Genomic DNA, 17,536 nt, shown 5'->3' with positions numbered 1-17,536 from the left:
TTTCCTAGTTGCATGTGTATTAGTTTTGACATCCACGCTTTAAAAGCATCCTTTTTCATGAGAATAAAAATATAAAGACAAGCATTTATAATGTTTATGGATAGCATTTTGAGAATTTATTGTTGTTTTCTTTAGTCTCATGTTTCTTCAATTTTACCACGCCTTCTGGAATTATTCTTTCTCCAAATTATCCTGAAGAGTATGGGAACAACATGAACTGTGTTTGGTTAATTATCTCGGAGCCAGGAAGCAGAATTCATCTCATTTTCAATGACTTCGATGTAGAGCCTCAATTTGACTACCTTACAGTGAAAGATGATGGGATTTCAGATTTACCACCTCTTGGCACTTTTTCTGGCAATGAGGTCCCTTCTCAGTTGGCTAGCAGTGGGCACATAGTGAGACTTGAATTTCAGTCGGATCACTCTACCACTGGAAGAGGATTTAATATCACTTACACAAGTAAGAACCTCTGCTTTTACTTTATGTCTAGTCTTAAAATCAAGCTATCTTTCTTCATAACAATGAAAAATATGATGTTTTTATTTATAATACAGAAGTAATGCTGATATAATTGCATTGCTTTCAGCTGTCTTCCTGATATTCATTAGCTTAACTAAATCTTTATTTCATTTATTTCATTTATTTCAATTGTGATAGTGCTGAGGAATTATCTTCATAATTTAAGGGCCTTTTTGGTTGACACTGCATAAATGCAGAGCATGTAACTAAAGCCCAGATCTATCAGATCAAAGCATCTAGTGCAACTGATTTAATACACCTCTCAATGGAACCAGCAGGAATAAAGGTGTTAAGCTTAGATTCCAAATATGAAGCATAGAAGTAAGAAAAGCAACTCAAATATAATCACAAATAAATAGCTCAGGGAATCTGCTTTGCTTTTGCATTTTGTCTTCCAATCAGATGGTGTGGTATCTAAGAATATACACACTTAAGAATATAGATCTCTTTTTCTGGGATATGCTTAATAGTTACCCTCTGTGGTTTTTTTCTAGTTTTTAAGAACATAGCTGATCTCATGCAGAAATCTTTCCTATGGGAGTGCACTAATCATTCTTCTCTCTGGCTACAGTTTCTTTAAGAATTTTAAGAATGTCATATCTTGAAGAATGCAATTCTCAAATGTCCAAAATTTAGTTGCAACTGGTCAACAAGTTCAGAAGTTGTTAAATGTTGACCTGGCAGTCATGTATATATAGAGAGCCTCTGAAGCATAAATCTTTCCCGTTTCAGAAACCAGACTAAAAAATATCTGGCTACAGATAGCCATCTGTTGTTTTGTTTATATGAAAGGATATTACTCAATAGTATTCTCAACTGAAAACTCTAGCAATATAATTGTCATGTAGAAAACATTATTACATTTGCCATAGACTACTGACTCTCCTAGACATTTTATTAGTCATTCAAAGACATTACTTATATGGAGATTATCTTCTTAGTTGAATAAATTATCTTCTAAGGTTGCAGAAGAAGTTAATTGACAAGAAATTAAACTTTGTCATATCTTGTGCTGTTCCTACCTTGTGTCAATTAAGCTAATCCATTAACAGTATTTGTTCAGGGTGTTTCCTTGCAAAGATGACCCACAAAACTGGAATTCATGGATTGCAACCCTTTTTAAGTCTTAAATGTGTGAATTGTTCCTTTGCTTTCAGAGAAAAGGATAATTACTGTCCTTCGAAAAGTATCAGGAAGAGAAAAGGAATATCCTCACCTTGACTGTAGAGATTAAAAGATTTACCAGAAAATGTGAGGGCTGAATTCTAAATCTGCTTCTCTCTGAGGTTATTCAGATCCCTTGTTCCATGTGCTATTCAACCAAAGTAAAGGCAGACTGCAATAAGGAGGATCTTTACTATTTCTTTTTGCAGCTGGAGAATTATGCAGTCAGGAATATAATACTCATGGATCAAACTCCCTGAAACTCCTGATCACCTAGGTATTATGCAAAAGAGCTTTCCATCACACTTTTCTTATTAGAATAGGTGTTCCTGCTGAGTTTGATGCACATCTTATGTTATCTGGGAGCACATCTGTCTCCATAGTGGGAAACTGAGATGACATATAAGAGTCTCTCTCGTTTATTAATCCTTCATATCCATTGGAAATGCTTGGTTTAAGTTCAGTCAAAGTGCTAGTGCTTCTGGGCCTCTTATGTATTGCAGGGAAAAAATGTTCCACTCGTGGTTTAAATCAAATCAGAATCAAAGCAGTTTATTGATTTATTAATGAAACATAACCCCTGGGATATTGCTCTGTGTGGCCTAGCTGGTGGCCATAGTTCTTAGCAGTAGCCTGTGTTTTTGCCAGATTAGCTGCAATGTGAAAACCCACTTCTCACTATGTTAGAGGCAAACAGCTGAATTTTGTCCAGAGGGAAATTTAAGCAAAGTGTTCTTGTGTATCTAAGTCACACGTAATGAAAAAGCTTCAGAATTTGAACTATATTGCATTTATGTGAATGTCATTGGATTTAAAGCTGACTTTTCATTGAGGAGTTTTCTATACTTTCAATTATATTGTAATCTTGTTGCTTATCAAAGTTCTTTTCCCTCCTCAAAAAAAAAAAAAGAGACAGATTTTAAGGGGGGGGGGTGGTGGTTGTTGTTGTTGTTGTTGTTGTTATTATTATTACTACTACTACTACTACTACTATTATTACTATTACTATTTTTTTATCAGCCTTTGGTCAGAATGAGTGCCACGATCCAGGCATTCCTATAAATGGGAGGCGTTTTGGAGACAGATTCCTTCTGGGAAGTTCTGTTTCCTTTCACTGTGATGATGGCTTTGTGAAGACGCAAGGCTCTGAATCCATAACATGTATTATGCAAGATGGAAATGTAGTATGGAGCTCTACTGTCCCACGTTGTGAAGGTAAGGGCAGAATCTTTACTTTGCACCTATGGTTTGAAAAATGAAACTATTTAAATTTAGTTTACTTTTCACATTTCACACATAAATAAGACTGCTTTATCTGAAGTTATTAATTTGTCTTATTTTAACACTCTTCCAGTCAACTGAGACAGCAATAATAGAAACAAGATAGCTTGTTTTTATATTCTTGGAATAAATTGGCATTATAAAAATCTAATTGCTATTCTTTCCAAATTCTCATTGTCACTATCATGACTTGGTTGTGAGTTATAGCTGTTGCAACAGTTTCGGCTGCAGCATACTGAAGAACATAATTATCTACCACATAGAAAAGTGAAGTAAAGTTTCTATTCAAAAGTATTTTTTTAAAATTTGTATCTTTAATTTTCTCAAAATAAAAGTGTACTTGAATTTCTATATGCAACATGTTAACCTGGAGTACATTTTTTTTCCTGAGAAATATAGTGAAAAGCAAAGCTATGTTTAATATTCATTATATACCCCCAGAATTCCAAAATTGTTCACTTGGTCTTGCCTAAGTGACAGTCATAGTTTAGGCCCACTCAGGACCAGACTATGCAGTCTCTCTCTCACTCCCCCCACCCTCCAAGGGAATAGGGAGTGATAATATAAGAAAAAAACGCTCTATGTTTGAGATAATGACAGGGAGAGATCCTTAAAGTTACCATTATGGGCAAAACAGACTCAATTTGGGGAAAACTATTCGCTTATTATTAAAACCAAAGCAGGATAATGAGAAAAAGAACAAGATAACCTCCCCCCACCTCTTCCTCTTCCCAGGCTTAACATTATCTCTACCTCCTTCCCCCCACCAAGCAGTACAGGGGGGAAGAAGGAATGGGGGTTATGGGCAGTTCATAACTTGTCACTTTTACATGACTGCAGTGTGGAGTCCCTCCCATGGGCTGCAGTCCTTCGTGAACTGCTCCGGTGTGCGTAATTTCTTCCATGGGGTGCAGTCCCTCCAGAATGGCTGCCCCAGCGCAGGCCCTCCATGGGCCACAGCCTCCTTCTGCCTCCTTCTGCATGCATCTGCCCCAGTGTGGGGTCATCCACGGGCTGCAGGTGGATCTGTGCTCCTCCATGGGCCTCCATGGGCTGCAGGGAGACAGCCTGCTTCACCATGGTCTTCACCATGGGCTGCAAGGGAATCTTGGCCAGGAGCAGCATTACTCCTCCCCCTCCTTCTTCACTGACCTTGGCGTCTGCAGCCGTTCTTCTCACAAGAAATTCCTCACAATCAGACTCGGGCAGATCTCTTCACATCTCATCTCCTCTCCTCTCGCAGCCAGGCTGGTCTGAGTCAGGCCCAGACGGCCACCCAGTGGGAGAACAGACAGTGAGGGCTGCAAAGCCCACAAGGCTCACGCTTCCCCAACTCTGCCCCCGCTTCAGCTTCTTTACATCTTCTCTTCTTTTTTTTTTTCTGTATTTCCTCTTCTTAAATACGTTACCATAGAGGTGTTATCAGGGAACATTCTGCTACCAATTGTCTCGACCCTGGCCAGCAGTGGGTCCGCCCTAGGCCTGGCCGAGTCCACCGAACAAAGAGAAAACAACTTCTAGTAGCTTCTTACCGAAGCTGCCACCATAGTCCCCCCTCACTAAATAAAATCAGAACAGTGAGTAAACAAAGATAAGGTATACTTTTGATTAAATCTCTCTTTAGTATGAAATACAGTGAGGAAAAAAAAAAAAAGAAAAAGTAGGCTGATTCCTTAATGCTTAACAATGATGAGTCCTAAAGGAAGATATATGAATGTATTTAAAAAACAACTAGAGTGTGTTTGTTAAAAGTAATGTTGAAAAACTTGCATAACTTTTAGTAAACAATAGATATATAGTCAGACACTCAATTAAGTGATACTTTGGAAAAAAACTAATATAAACCTTCTCCTCCAGTAATTTCAGTGTCATTGCAGTAACTTAAGGATCTGGATCATATAACTTTTATGGTTTTTCTTATTTGGACAATTTCACAACTCAGTTTTCATAAGACAGTATTTCTAAGAACATTTAGAAATACTGGGAAAAAAACATGTATCAGCACAGTAGAAGTAGTGTATGTGAATCCAGATGTTATACTAGCAAGATTTCTTATCCTGATTAAGCCATGTAATGAGTTAAGCAGCAGTGGAGCAGGTTGTTTTTTTTTTTTTGCCTAAAGAAAAAACAGCCCACTCCAAAGCAGAGAGTAGGGCGAGCTTCTTAAAAGATATTTTCTCATTTTGAAACTCTATACAGAATTTATAAAGTATTCAATGTAATCTTTGTGTAATTTTATTTCAACAAACACATAGATAAAGGACCCAAGGTGAGCACTTTGAGAAAAAGATACATAAGTATCACTCAGTTACTCTTTCTTTGAATCTTGCACAATTTTTACTTAGTTTTTAATGAGGAAAGGATTAAACTATTAGACTCCTTATTTAGATTTTGCCTATTATTTGTTTTGGTATAGAAGGAAGTATAATTATTTTGAGTTGCATTGAGGATATGCTCCTTTCTGATGTGGATGCTCTTTCTAGTTGATAATTGAAGGAGCTTCTGAGTTTGGATTACAGTATGGACCAAGCATCCTTTCTAGTCAGTTTAGAAATAATTTAGTCTGCTTCTAGTTGTCTGAGATTTCTGAGCAACTGATGTTTTTTTTTTTTGTTGTTGTTCTGCTCTGTATCTTTGTATACTTAACAATCTCTGTAAGCAACACTTGAAATATGTGAAGTAAGTGAAGTGTTATAATCGGGTGAGGATCAACGGTCTTCTGGTTGTTCTTGTTTTTAATATGACAAAATTTAATTTCAAAAAACTACCACAGAATATATTTCATTCTTAATTAAATATACACATGTAATATAAATGCCATTTTCCTGATCAATCCTTTTGCCCCAGAGACAATTTGATGTGTATGTTTCATGTTTTCTGGGTTGCTTTTTTTTCCCCACTTCTTTAAAACTGGAAAAACTTCCCAGAGACAAGTGCAAGTTATTAATTAAATCAAATAACCTCTCTGAATTCAATTTTTCTGTTAAAAACATTAAATCAAACCCAGGAATATTAATTTACCATTCACAAATTCATGTTACTGTTCATTTCCATATGGCATAATAGAGTTACTTGTCACTACTTAGAGAAACAGAAGAAAAGTGACAAGATTTCCTGCACTGCAATATGGAATTTGCTGATAATGATGACACTAAGTACTTTAGAGTAATACAGATGATACTAAGATAAATTTACCTGACCTTGAAAGCCTTCCTGGTTTAGGATGCTTCACAAGCTTTGGAAAAATATAACATCCCGAAGCCCTGTGGTATGACAGCTTAATTTTTTAGGGGACTCATGTTTCCCAACATTTGTTTATTAATTTCTGCTGTTGTTTAATCCTGCACCAAAGTCCTCTGATCCTGCTCTGAAAAATTCTCCCTGTCTACCCCTATTACTTTCATAGCCCTGCTGCAACACTTTTTTTCCCTTTTATGGAGGAGGATTTAGTTAGAGAACATTTAAACAAATTTGACATACAAGAATGAGCCTGACGGGATGCACCCCAGAGTGCTGAGGAAGCCAGCCAATGACATTGCAAGGCCACTGTCAGTCATCTTGAAAAGGTTATTTAACCCAAGGAGGGTCCTGAGGACTAGGAGAAAGCAAATTCAAGAAAGGAAAGAAGGAGGATCTGAGGAATTACAGGTCTCACCTCAATCACTGGGAAGGGTGGTGCAGAAATATTCCTGGAAACCATTTCTGAACAAGTGAGAACAAGATGGTGACTAGGAGCAGTCCGCATGGATTTATGAAGGGGAAATCATGCCTGACCAAGCTGATAGCCTTCTGCAATGAGATAACTAGCCTGATCAATTAGGGGAGAGTAATGGATATTTTTTTTTATCTCGGTTTTAGGAAGATATTTAACACTGTATCATGTAAGATTCTCATAGACAAACTGAGGAAGTATGGGCTAGAGATATGAACAGTGAGGTGGATTGAAAGTTGACTGAACTGTTGGACTTATAGGGTTGTGGTCAGTGGCACAAAATCCAACTGGAGGCTACTCCATAGTGGTGTACCCCAGGGATCAATACTGAGTTCAAAACTGTTTAAAATCTTCAGTAATGATGTGAATGCTGGGACAAAGTGCACTCTGAGCAAGTCTGCAGATGATGTAAAACTGGGAGGAGTGGCTGATACATCATATGCTTGTGCTGCTGTTCAGAGGGACCTTGACAGGCCAGACAAAATGACAGGTCCTTTCCCTCTATTCAACATTGGAGAGGCTATGTCAGGAGTGCTGTGTGTAGTCCTAGGATCTCCAGTACAAGAGAGATGTGGACATATTGTAGTGAGTCGAGTAAAGGGTCACAAAGACGATTTAAGGACTTGGAGCATCTGTCATACAAGAAGAGGATGAGAGAACTGGGGTTGTCTAGACTGGAGAAGAAAGCCTCAGTGCTCAGAACAGATCTTATCAATGTGTAAAGGATCTTAACAATTGTGTCCCATCAATACCTGATGGGACATTGTAAAGAAGATGGAGCCAGACTCTTCTCCGTGGTGATCGGTGACAGGACAAGAGGCAATGGACACAAACTAAAATACAAGAAATTCTGTTTAAAAATAAGAGAAAACTTTCACTGTGAGAATGATCAAACACTTGAACGAATTGCCCCAAGAGGCTGTGTAGTATTTAACTTTGGAGGGAGAGAATGATCCTGACTGGACATGGTCCTGTACAGTCTGCTGTAATGAGCAGAGGATGGACTAGATAATTTCCAGACAATTTCAACCATTCTATGGCTCAATGGAATATTTACATCAGTAGTGAGCTGAAAATTACTAAAAAAAAAGTATTAGATGGCACAGTACAATGAAAATAATGAACTATAAATTAATTGGAACAATTTGCCAGATATTTCCCCTTAAATGTGGAATCATACTAGGTATAAAAAATGATGATACATTATTTTTTAATGAGATAATTTGCTTTAACAGAAGGAAGGCGGGCAGAATCAAGTGGCATTCTCTGTGTATTAAGATATGTATAGAATAATAAGCTATGAAAAGATAAAAAAAACAAACGTGCTCATAACATAACATAGAACATTTAGTTGTTTTGTGTATTAAACTTATTTTCTATGCTTTTTAATTCAATTTGTTTAAGTCTGTATATTAATATATAATGTTGTATTAGAAATATTGTGTATGATATAAGTATATATGTGTTTTTTTCTTTCAGCACCATGTGGTGGACATTTGACAGCATCGAGTGGTGTTATCTTACCACCAGGATGGCCAGGATATTATAAGGACTCACTTAACTGTGAGTGGGTGATTGAAGCAAAACCAGGACATTCCATTAAGATCACTTTTGACAGGTGAGAATCATAAAGTCAAACAGCAAGTAATGTGCAAGCAGAAATATTTGTTTCAACATTGAAGAAGAAAAATATTCTTTAAGAACTCAAACCAGAAAAATAAATTGCAATGTAATACTCACAATACTATTCCTCAAACAGAAAATTAAGGCTTAAAATTGTATTTACATTGTCTTTATTTATGTTTTAAATAATTTGCATTAAATGTCGACCTCCTAGCACACAAATAAGGATCACCTTTGGACTTTTGACTGCTTTTATATTCAGATATGACTATATATTGTCTTTGATGGTGATCAAGTCTTACTATAAGAGAACATAATTTTCCTAGGGAAAAAAAAAAAAGTTTTTTGAAAAAGACTTCTGAGTATTGTGTGTTGGATACAGTTGATTTTTTTTTAATGTTAGTATTTTTTTCTGATCCAACATACATTACATAGCTAGACAAGTCCATAATATGTTGGGTGACCAGTTAGCTGGTGGGTCGGGCTTAAAGAGTTGTAGTACATGGGGTTACATCAGGCTGGCAGGCAGACACCAGCGGAGTTCCCTAGAGCTCAATTTTAGGGCCAGTGCTCTTTAATGTTTTTATAAATGATCTAGATGCAGGAATCAAATGTACCTTTAGTAAGTTTGCTGATGATACTAAACTAGGGGGAGCTGTGGACTCCCTCGAGGGTAGAGAGGCCTTATGGACAGATCTAGTTAGACTAGAGAGCTATGCAATCACCAAACATATGAAAATTAACAAAAGCAAATACAGGATTCCCTACCAGGGATGGAGTAATCCTGCTTATGTACGAATTGGGGCATGAGAGGTTGGAGACCAGCCCCAGTTTTTTAGTTGATGGCAAGCTGAATATGAGACAACAGTGTGCCCTGGTGGCCAAAAGGGCCAACTGTGCTCTGGGGTGCATCAAGCACAGTGTAGCTAGCTGGTTGAGGGAAGTGATTGTCCCATTCTGTACTGCACTGGCATGGCTCCACCTCGAGTACTTTTGAGCACTTTTGAGCATCTTAATATTAGGACATCAAACTATTAGAGTGTGTCCAGAGGAGGGTAACTAAGATGGCGAAAGGTCTTGAGGGCAAGGCTTAGGAGAAGTGGCTGAGGTAACTTGATTTGTTAATCTTGGAGAAGAGAAGGCTGAAGGGTGACCTTGTCACAGTCTATAACTTCCTCAATGGGGGCAGTGGAGGAGGAGGAGGTGCTGATCTCTCTCTGGTTACCAGTGACAGGAGATGAGGAAACTAAATGAAGCTGCATCAGGGGAAGTTTAGATTGGGCATTAGGAGAAGTTTTTTCACTGAGAGGGTAGCACTGGAACAGGCTCCCCAGGGAAGTGATTATGGCACTAGGCCTGTCAGAGTTCAAGGAGCCTCTGTACGGTGCTCTTAGACATATAGTATAGTTTTAGGTAGTTCTGCAAGGAGCAGGGAGTTGGACTTAATGATCCTTATGGGTCCTTTCCAACTTGAGATACTCTATGTTTCTACTTCAGTGTATATTAATATACTACATGATAACACAGTGGATATCAGGATTTTGTGTATTTGGATACTGCAGGTTTCACCATGAGTACTGACACAGAGATCAAAACAAGAAAGGAAAAGGTGACTAGACATCAGAATATTGTTAAAGGCAGACTCTTAATTTTCATTTTAAAATATTATGTAACTGAAATTATCATCCCAATTAATTTGCAAAGATGTTATCTCATTGTGGGCTTAAATTAGAGCTATTGTAATGCACTGGGATGATGTCCCTGTGTAGTGTGCAGATTTCTTCTGGAATAATAATCTATTTGCCAAGGAAAATAATTCCCAGACTAATTTACCTCTTATATGGAGTCAGGAGGTAGTGAAATTGCATTTAGGCACAAGGAATGTGAGCTGCAGCGTGTTTAATCCTTTTGTAATTATTGTGACATCAATTAGTACTTTTGTCTACCTATACAAGTATCTAACAAAATTATGATTTTTTTTTCAAAGAAAGAAAGTGCTTTAAAAAAAGAAAACAAAATTAAAAAAAAAAATCACCTTTCAAGCATCTTTGTAAAACAAGTTTAAAAAATCCATTTGTTCAGGTGTTTGATCCAGAGACTAATATCATACTAAATACTCCATTTGCAAAATATATAAAGGACAGTAAAAAAAAAACAGCACCTGGAGCTAGGCTGCAGTGGCTTCTATTGTACTAGTCTTCCTGTATTCCACTCTTACCCAAGGAAAAAACAATAATCTGTGTCTAGTTTCACCTTTGTGTGGAGTCGATAGTGATGAGAAAAAAATTTCAGTGTCATTCAGACTTCTATTTCTAAGAGCAGAAATGAAAAGGGATGACAATTAATGGAGAGAAGGGCAGAAGAATATAAAAATGATTGTTACTGGGTCAAATCAAACATCCATCTTGCTTAGTACTGTGTTCCTCACAGGGACACAAATGCTGAATCCTAGGGAAGAGTGTGAGGACCAGATAAGTGTATCTGATATTTCCTCTGAGCCGTTCTCCAGTTTGCAACTCAGGATATTGCTGAACTTAAAGGTGTTTTTTTTTTTAAAATTACTTAGTGAGTTTCTGCATGTATCATTCTCATTGATTTGTTTGTTTCCCAACAGTATTACCTTTAAGCACACTGGTTTTAGTAGACAGAGAAGAAACATTTCCTTTCTTTGAAGGTTTATGGAGCTTTCCTGGCAGGTTTAGAAAATTGCATAGCTTTACTACATCACATTATAAATTTCATTAGAAGTGTTATACTTTGGGAAGTTAATGATAGTATAATAATGTCCTTTTTGCAAGAAAGTCATTTTCGTTTGTTAACATGAAGGCTTTGCTACCCAGATTAAAAATTAGATGGAAAACCTTTTTCTTACTTACAAGAAACTAACTCTGCTGTCTGATATAACCTAGCACATAAATTAAAAAAAAGAGATAAATTAATTTATTTTTTCAATTAATTGACAAATACAATATTTTGTTGAATATTTTGTCTCTTTAGGGGAAGATAGAACCCTTTTATACTTTGCTATATGACTTGCCATCACAGATACAGCTGTCAGAATGAAACTTTCCACAAATGTGATATTCATAATGTAAATTATCTTACTCTTGAGCTAATGAAGCTTTAATGTTGCTAGACAAATGTGCCTTACCAGAGTACTTAGAAACTTTCCAGAAATAGCAGGAAATGACTGAGTAACTCTATGAACATTTTACATTGAAACATTTTGCATTTCAGATCATGACTAATGCCCAGAGGTGTAAAAAAAAAAAAAAAGTAAAATCTAATTTATTTGAGCCATAAGGAAAGGGGCTAGAAGGAAAACTGCTGACTGGAAGATTTTGGTACTTTGAATATTGATAAAAACTCATTGATTAGTATATAAAACAAGACTCCTTATTTGAAACCTACCTACCTATGTAGGAAGAATAGTATAACATAGTGTTATTGAAGTATTTTTAAAATTCTCTGTGAAAATTTAGAGAATGTCCTACCTTCTACTAACATAAGTATACTAATAAGTATACTAATAAACATTAAAATAAAAAAAAAAAAAAAAACCAAAAAGTAACTCTTAATTAAGTAATTTCAGTGAGGACACAGAACTTCCAATAATAAATCATCTTGATTTACCATTTCAGTGATAGTGCAAAGACTGAAAAAAAAAAAAGCCAACTTACCCCCCCTACCCCAAACCCTCAAAAATAGGCAAGTGAACTAGAAAAAAAATGTGTAACTTTGAGATGAGCAAGAACCTACTGTGAATAAGGATCATTATAATGGGTAGCAATTCCTGTAGGAGTTGTTTTCTGTCTTCAGTAAGAGTTTGCAACTCACTGTTGTTATACCGCCCTGCTAATAAAGCTGAAATTGCTGACTGAGAGCACTTTATTCCTAATTAGTTTCCCTCACAAACATAACTGTCAAAATAATTGAACTATTGAATTATTGATCTTGAGTCCATTTGTTATGTGTATGAATAAAGTATTTAAACCAGCCTAGCAGTATCTGTCGGTTTTCCTCTTTCCACTGCAAGGTAAATCAATCTATAATCTCTGAAATTATGGAAAGGTACTGGAAAACTGTCAAGTACTTTAGTGATGCACTCTGTGACTGTATTAAACAGAACCAAAGAAGCTCCCCAGACTCAAGAATTCATGTGTTTGTGCAGTTAAATTTTTGAAATATTCTCTAACATCTTGCGCTTACCAACTAGTATTTTCCCAAATAATTATCAAGCATGGCCAGGAGTTTGTGTGGACAAGCAACTATTCATAATAGGGAATGTGAATAATATTTCCCTGTTTGAGAGGTTAGAGGATGTATTTAATAGTATGGCTGTAGGTTGTTCCATGCTAGCTGGCTTTGCTACCAGAAACTGTTCCTGAAAATGCTTAATGTATTAGCAAGCCTGCAAGCCCTGTATTCCACTGTTGGAGCAGATAGGTAGCAGTGTAAGCATTCACCTAGATTTTAGTCAACATATCAAAATAGAGTAGGTAGCTTGAATGAAAGCACCATAAATCTAGAGAGTTTTCTGTGTGAAGAGGAAGGAATGATATAAAGCTCTGACAGTTAAAAAAACGAATACTTTCCAATCTCTGAATGTGCTTTTGTTTTCAGGGAATCATGAGAGAAGAATTATAGACTACTAAATACTTGCTGTTATTAATACTAATCTGTCCCTGAAGATTATTTTAAATGACCAGTGCTAATTGGTTTGTAAAATACAATGCCCCAGCTGGGTAACTTGTTCATTCTGTCATTATTATGTAACAAGTTTACACTGTGAAGGAATGTTCCATATATTTTCCCCTTTCTCAATGTTTAATAATTTTCTTTTTTTTTTTTTTAATGACAAGAATGCAATTTCATATCTCCTGACCTGCTAAACATGTGTCCCATATTGGCAAGATAGCTTTAGGGCATTCAGTTTGAAAAAGTTTTGTATTGCACAGGGACACAGTTCGTTGCTCTCAGAAGTTGAGCTAATAAGCCCTATGGGAAAAGACAATAAAATCTCAGAACATATGCATTTCTGAAAGATTAACATCTTATGAAAATAAGAATATTGGGTTTGCAGGCAAATATATTTAGACTAGTATAGATATCTGTGTAATAGCACAAACTTTGTTGACAGAAAAATTGATGTGTGCAGGGTTTAGATGCTGTAGTTTGCAAGAGTATCTGCTAAAACCACAAACCGTCTTGAAAAGCATCTGATGTGAAAAACGCCAGTCAAAGTTTCATCTACAGAAAGAGCAGATTTGAGCTGATTTAAGAAGAACTAGTAGTGGATGACTGCACACGTAGATATCCCTTACAAACTGGAAAAATGTGATGTTGCTTAGCAATTTAGCAACATTGGCTCTGCTGTTGATTTGCAAGTTATTTGTTCTTGCAAATCAACTGTCTTGCTAGTGTCCTTCTCTTTTTCCATTCTTGTCTATAGTATCTGTTTTTGACAGATTGAGATAAACTAAGAAATTCTGCTTATTATAACTGTAAAAAATTTCAAAATTAGGTCTTGATTTAAGTTTAGTATTTTTGTACTGCTTTACTTTGTAGGACAAAAATAATTATTTTAAATAAAGTAGAAAACTATGTTAGAAAAAAATTTTTGAAGAAAAAAATATAGTTGAATATGTAAACAGCCTTTGCCAAACAGCGAATATTAAATAATTAAATTATTGTGATGAAATAATGAAATATTATTGGAAACATTCCTAGGATGTCCAACTACTATATAGCCTGAGGGCAATAAATTTCTTGGATCTTCATAATGTAGTTTTATTTGAGACAATTAGCATTTTTATACTCATATTCCCCATTAAAGGTCTTTCTGAAGCCCAGTCATATGATTGATCTGAAATATATTACATCCTTTATTAATTTTATATGATACCAGACACAATAAAACAAGGAAAAGGATGTGTAAAACCTTCTTTAGTTTTTGTCCTCAGTAATACATCAATGGATCTGTAGGTATGCAAATTTTCATATATATGATATTTTGATCAGTTATGCGTGGGTTGCATTTCTAACAGTTAAAGAAGATAACACCATTCCTCTACCTACCAGCTGACTTGCACATTCCTTTTCAGATTTCAGACTGAAGTTAATTATGATACTTTGGAAGTCAGAGATGGGCCAGCTAACTCATCACCATTAATAGGAGAATACCATGGAACACAGGCACCCCAGTTCCTTATCAGTACTGGAAATTACATGTATCTGCTGTTCAGTACAGACAACAGTCGTTCCAGCATTGGTTTCCTAATTCACTATGAGAGTAAGTCTGATATTTCTCTGATAGTTTTTATTTAGTTCTGAAAATAACTTTCAATTTGAAAAAGAGCAAATGAATGTGAACAAATAAACTTCAGTAATTATATTTGTATAAGAACAAATCATGTTTACTCTATGCTGTACTGACAGATACTTCTAAAACTGCTAATTAATTTGAATTTTTTTTCTTCATGAGTTCTTGTATGTTATTCAGAATACTTATGGACCTAGCTATTTAACCAAATGGAAAGTAATTTTAGAAACTTGCTCTTATGAGATAAATTTATAAAATATAAATATATTTTTATATAAAATAAAAATATTTTGTCCTTTTTTGGTTTGTTTGACCCCTCCCCTTCTCTCTCGCTTTCTCTTTCTCTGTCTCTATTTTCCTCTTCTCTAGTTTTAATACACTTTTGCAGTACTGAGTAGAATTGGGCCTTATCCATGATGATCCAAAAAAATGCAAATAAATGCCTAATAATATCTCCCTGTGAACTACAGAATCGTTATAATAGCATTTTCTTTTAAATTAGATATATAAAATTACATATATCAAACGATCTGAAGTCACACTGATTTTTGTGTGACAGTACAGCCATTCACTTAAGTACTGAATAAAGAGAGCTTATGTGTTTAGAGAGGTTGTACTAAAAATAAAATTGTTTTTATCAATTGTTCTTATCTGGAAACTAATCTGATTGCAGCAAATTTGTTGTCATATTGAATCTGGAATTAATAAGAAAACTTATATTTCATAGCTATATCAAAACTTGGAAATTCTGCATAGCTTCTTTTAGCTTTGGCTCAGATATGGTGGTAATGGCGGAATAGGTAATAGCATGATAAACTGCAAGGCTGCTAAATCATGTAAAGACGAGGAACAATAGGCAGATTTCTGCATGAGTTACCTGCAAATGCTGATTATCCCTGATTGTATTGGATTTAAACATTGCTGCTACATATTGTAAGACAGACCTTAGATATATATAATTTTGTGTTTTATTTTAAGCCCTCTTCTGTTTTGTTAAAAATCAAAACAGTTAGTAATAAAATATCTGCCCTACATATTCTTAAAGAGCAAGGTCTAATTATTAAATTATTTAGAACAGTATTTGCATATTCACTTTTTATCTTTGTTGACGAATTTAGTATTTCATACACATGACACTAGTTTTTCAGTGTTATTTCTCTAGGTAGCCTGACAAAATGTCAGAATTAGATTTGATTAGTGTACTTCTGTTGTGATTTAACTGGGCAGACTGCTAAACACAACACAGCTGTTCACTTACCCCCTCTCAGTGGTATAGGGGAGAGAATAGGAAAAAAAGTAAAACTCGTTGGTTGAGATGAAGACATTTTAATAGAACAGAAAAGGAAGGGAATAGTAATAATAATTATGATGAAATAATATACAAATCAAGTGATACAGAGTACAATTGCTCACCACCCACTGACCAGTCCCTGAGCCATAGCACTCCCTGGCTAACTCCCTACGGTTTATATACTGAGCATGCTATAACTTTGCTGAATAAGTTGTTCCCTAGTTTGCCCTGACTGGATTGATCAGATCTCTTTTGATTGTGAAAGGAGCTGAAAGACCAAACAAGCCTATAGATACAACAATGGAAGCATCTTGAACTGAAATTGAATTTTGCCCCCAATGTCCACACTATAGAAAAAAAAAAAAAATCAATACAAAGAGAGACTTTTACCTGTCACCAACTGGAATGGCTATGTCCACATTCACAGCATAAGTTGTACAGAGAAAGCTTGTTAAACACTTCATACTTATGTCAGTGCATTTGCTCCAAAACGCTCCTTAAGTAAGTTTTACTGTTCACATTTTTTTCTTCTTACACTAGGTTTCTCACAGAACAAAAGTTGTCCCTATGTTGCATTATGTTGTACGTGTTCATATAATGCAACTGCAATTTGTGACAGAGTCTCTCTTCTCATGCTAGTCAGCACTGGGAGCTCCTGAAGCATTTTTGTAGTGGATATCAGATATACATCCTTCCTCGATTCTTACCTCTTTGTGGACAAATGTGCACACGCCAGAGGGAAGGTACTTAAAATAACCAGTAACATGGAAGTACTAAGCAGATGAAGTCAGTGTTTTAAAAGAACAAAACCAGGTGAAAAGACCCAGTGGAGGTGCTGAGTAGTCTGTCAGGAACAGGGAAGAAAAAAAATATATTTTGATTGCCCATGCAGGCTTATCTATAGAAGTAGCTAATGTTAGAGATATCACAACAGAACTTATATTTATTTCAAATTTCTTACACTTGTAGAAGAAAAGGGAGTCAATCAGAATTTTTAAGGAAAGATTCTGAATATTTTATTTGGAAATTCAAATAACTGTCTTATTTGGAAGTGTCCTAAAAATCTTCCAATTATAGTAATAACTTTGACTATAAATTAAATCACTGAACTGTGAAGCAGAAGGATCTTAATCTTACTAAAATTAAAAGCTCAGCATAAGTTATACTGAGTTGCTGCTGAGACATAGTAATACTCTATTAAGCTAAAATATGCCAGCTTTTATCAAACCTAAAATAATACAGCTTTACTAAAAATGTGACCCATTAAAGGTACTTCAGACGTGAAGGTAATTTGTTAATTTCCCACCTTAAATGTCTATAATTCAGCTTTTTTTTTATTACAGTTTAAACATAACTAATGCAAGATAGTGTAGGTTAACTCTTACTTATCTAAGGAAAAAAAATAATAAAGTGCCTGTAATATTCTTTAAGTAAAACTACTGATAAAATATTTAGTTTCATGAAGAATAATTCATATATATTCTTTTGACCATCATGCTTCATGCCTCACTTACATCTTCCTGATCTCTCAACTTCCCTAGTTATCTGTTTTGGGTGGGTTTTTTTTGCAACTCCTCCTTCTGTCAAGTCGATTGTGCAATCTTAATCTCTTTCTTTAAAT

The 17,536-nt window shown here is 35.5% G+C and overlaps 1 protein-coding gene across 1 annotated transcript in view; it reads left to right on the top strand.

Annotated features, from left to right (window-relative positions):
• CSMD1 (CUB and Sushi multiple domains 1) overlaps window positions 1–17,536 on the top strand; it is a 1,203,024-nt gene that overhangs the window by 904,569 nt on the left and 280,919 nt on the right. The window contains exons 14-17 of the mRNA XM_086744017.1: window positions 136–462; window positions 2,707–2,901; window positions 8,159–8,297; window positions 14,407–14,594. Of these exons, the coding sequence (XP_086600143.1) occupies window positions 136–462; window positions 2,707–2,901; window positions 8,159–8,297; window positions 14,407–14,594 (849 nt within the window). The remainder of the gene's footprint in view (window positions 1–135; window positions 463–2,706; window positions 2,902–8,158; window positions 8,298–14,406; window positions 14,595–17,536) is intronic.

The sequence above is a fragment of the Chlamydotis macqueenii genome, chromosome 3, assembly GCF_036417535.1.
Source record: "Chlamydotis macqueenii isolate bChlMac1 chromosome 3, bChlMac1.mat, whole genome shotgun sequence".
NCBI classification, from domain to species: domain Eukaryota; kingdom Metazoa; phylum Chordata; class Aves; order Otidiformes; family Otididae; genus Chlamydotis; species Chlamydotis macqueenii.
Note: the sequence above shows the minus strand (reverse complement) of the source record. Positions and strands in the feature narration are given on the sequence as shown.